General features: G+C 50.5%; 1 protein-coding gene across 1 annotated transcript in view; it reads left to right on the top strand.

Moving 5' to 3' along the window:
- The window catches only part of ARFRP1 (ADP-ribosylation factor related protein 1), a 10,597-nt gene extending 8,422 nt beyond the window's left edge, over nt 1-2,175 (top strand). The window contains exons 6-7 of the mRNA XM_010149706.1: nt 401-501; nt 1,983-2,175. Coding sequence (XP_010148008.1) covers nt 401-501; nt 1,983-2,070 — 189 coding nt within the window. The 3' untranslated portion in view covers nt 2,071-2,175. The remainder of the gene's footprint in view (nt 1-400; nt 502-1,982) is intronic.
- The last annotated feature ends 510 nt before the right edge of the window (nt 2,176-2,685 follow it).

Raw genomic sequence — 2,685 nt, 5'->3', positions numbered from 1 at the left:
GGCACGACCCAGGCCGCTGGGTTGGATTCAGAAGGCTCTTGTAGTGTTGTGCTGGACCCAACCGGCGTGGGGCAGGCGGGAGGGGGGGTCCGAGGGGTGCAGGTTGTGCTCAGTTCGTGACGCTGCTCGGAAGTTTACATCTTGGGGACTTGGGAGGTGTGGCCATGTGTGTGTACTGCCTGAAAACAGCATTCTCTTTGGTGAATAAAGGATACGCTTGGGTTTTTGGGGTTTTTGTGACTGCAAGGATGTGAATTTGCGGTGTCGGTGCGTGAGAGGGTTTAACGGAGTTGTGCCATCCTGACTCAAGCGGGGTGGTGGATGTGGTGGGATTCGTTTTGGAAGAAGGTCGCACCTTTTGTAGCACAGAATGCAAGCTCTTCTCTGGTTTCCCTTGCAGACCTGTCTGTCAATCCCTGACATCAAGACAGCGTTCAGCGACTGCATTAACAAAATCGGGAAGAGAGACTGCCTGACACAAGCCTGCTCTGCTCTTACCGGGTGAGTACGAGGCTGGACGGTGCTGCCGTTAACCGGCCAGCTCCCGGGTGTCCCGCAAGCAGAGCAGTACTGTGGGGTTTAACTTCCTCCTGAAAAGGAGCTGCGCATCCTTCCGGCAGTGACAGGTTCTTGTTTGTGAACCGCGGGCTTGCGCCAGGTCAGTAGGTGTGTTAACTGTAAGGTGAAAGAGGGTGAAGGTGTGCTGAGGGCAGCGGGGCCGGGAGGCGTACGGAGCCGTTGATTGTGTCCATCGTCCCTTCTCCATCCACAACAACTTTTGCAGTCGTTGACCTGCTGCAGCTCCTGGCTTCTCTGTAAGGACTGAGTTGAGAATACAGCTGTTGATGACCCTGCCAGAGAAGTGAGCAGTATTCCGTTGTCGGCCCAGTAATTACGCTCTTGCTTCCTTGTTTTCTGGCGTGCAGATAAGCTTTGTTGTGTCGAGAATACAGCAGTCTCCAAAGTGTTCTTCCACTGGGGATGCCTGTGGTTTAAGATACAATGACTAGAAGAGAGCAGAATGTTGGGGGGGGGGCTGTCCTCCTTCAGGCCTGCACGCCACGCAGCTGCCGGGACCTTGACCAACCCGCCGGATTCTTGATAGCACGTTTGGTTACGCTTTCGGTTCTTTGGGTGAAAAGTGCTCCTGGGCGTCAGTCAGAAGGACCGTTCCAGTTGGCTAGGAGTACTCCGGTCTGAATTACTGCCTGTACCGAGTGCAGAGCTGTGAGATTTCTGCTTTTAATCTAGCAAGAAAGCTGTGCTACCACACAAGCTACTGCAAAGGGTAAGAAAAGCTTCGTAAACCACAAGAAAAAAATCTCTGTTGTCCGCATGGCTAAGAATCAAATGCAGATGAACAACCACAAGCAGAAGAACAGTGGTTAAGCCCTGACTGGAAGAGAAGTATTAGATAATAATCTTGCGAAGTGCAACCTTTTCAGTTTGTTGTGTTTTCTGTACAAACACTTCTAGTTTTGATCTGCGTGGAATTTCCTTTCGAAATTTCAGTTTGAGTTTGCACTAAAAAAGAAAATAGAGTCAATTGTGGAAGTCCTGGGGAAACTGGAGGCCAGTCGGTGATGATTACAGAAAGTTAGGGCCAGGGTTGGAAGGTCTGATACCAAAAGCCTGAGACTTGTAGCAAAATAACCTCAGACCAGCTGACTGTCAAGTGGTTTGCTGTTTATTCACCCCAAGGTTTCCACAGAGTTGATGACTAACTCAATTGGATGTAGATTTCTACAGCCAGCAGAAAAATGAAGGATGGGGTTTATATACTGAATTAAAAGAAACCGGCTCCCTGTTGTTCGCGCGTACGAGATGCCGCCGCAGCGATGGCAGCGAGTCCCTGCAGGGCAGAACCCTTCACGTGCTCTTGGGAGGGCTCGGTGGGGACTGCGTGAGCCGTGGTTTTGTTCTGGGTGCTCTGTTGTTCTGGTCTTGTTTTTAAACCATGTCTACTTACCTTCTTTCCTTAGCAAAGGAGTGAACGAGGGAATTGAGTGGATGGTGAAGTGCGTGGTGAGGAATATTCACCGGCCTCCGAGAAAGAAGGACATCACGTAAGAAATTCCAAGTCAGCCCAGGAATTGGACAGTCTTTTTCCACACAGTTTTGTGTTCCCTTTAAGGAAGGTGGTCCACTGGATTCCTATTACACCTGATTCTTTCCTACGTTTGGAGACAGACATTCTCTTTCTGCGTCTAAAAAACTTGAGCAAAGGATTCCAACTGGGTGGGGGGTGGGAATCTCTTACGTTAAGTATTAAGCCGTTGGCCGGAGGGCTCGGACCGAGTGGCAACCCACACCTTGGTGCGGATGCGCAGGACTTAATTTTTCTACTGTATTCCTTTGTGATTCTTGGTTTGTTAGTCCGACAGGCCAGGGGCCAGTGACGTGAAGGAACTCCCGAAGGAAGTGGGTAGGTGAATACAAAAGGGGAATGGTTGACCCTGCTGACTGAGAAGATAACTTGCTGCTCCAGCCCCGTGCTACTGTAGGTGGTGTTACTGGCCCCGTCACGCTGCCGTTTGTGGAACGGGGAGAACAGTGTTGGTTACGCCTCCGTGTTCACTTGGCGTGTTGATTTGTACCTTACCTGTGGTAAACACAGATACGAAGCCAACAACTGCCCGGCAGTTTAAAATGGGTATTTGTAGTAGGACCTGAGCTCCAGAAGCA

The sequence above is a fragment of the Eurypyga helias genome, unplaced genomic scaffold, assembly GCF_000690775.1.
Source record: "Eurypyga helias isolate BGI_N326 unplaced genomic scaffold, ASM69077v1 scaffold9584, whole genome shotgun sequence".
Lineage (NCBI taxonomy): Eukaryota > Metazoa > Chordata > Aves > Eurypygiformes > Eurypygidae > Eurypyga > Eurypyga helias.
Note: the sequence above shows the minus strand (reverse complement) of the source record. Positions and strands in the feature narration are given on the sequence as shown.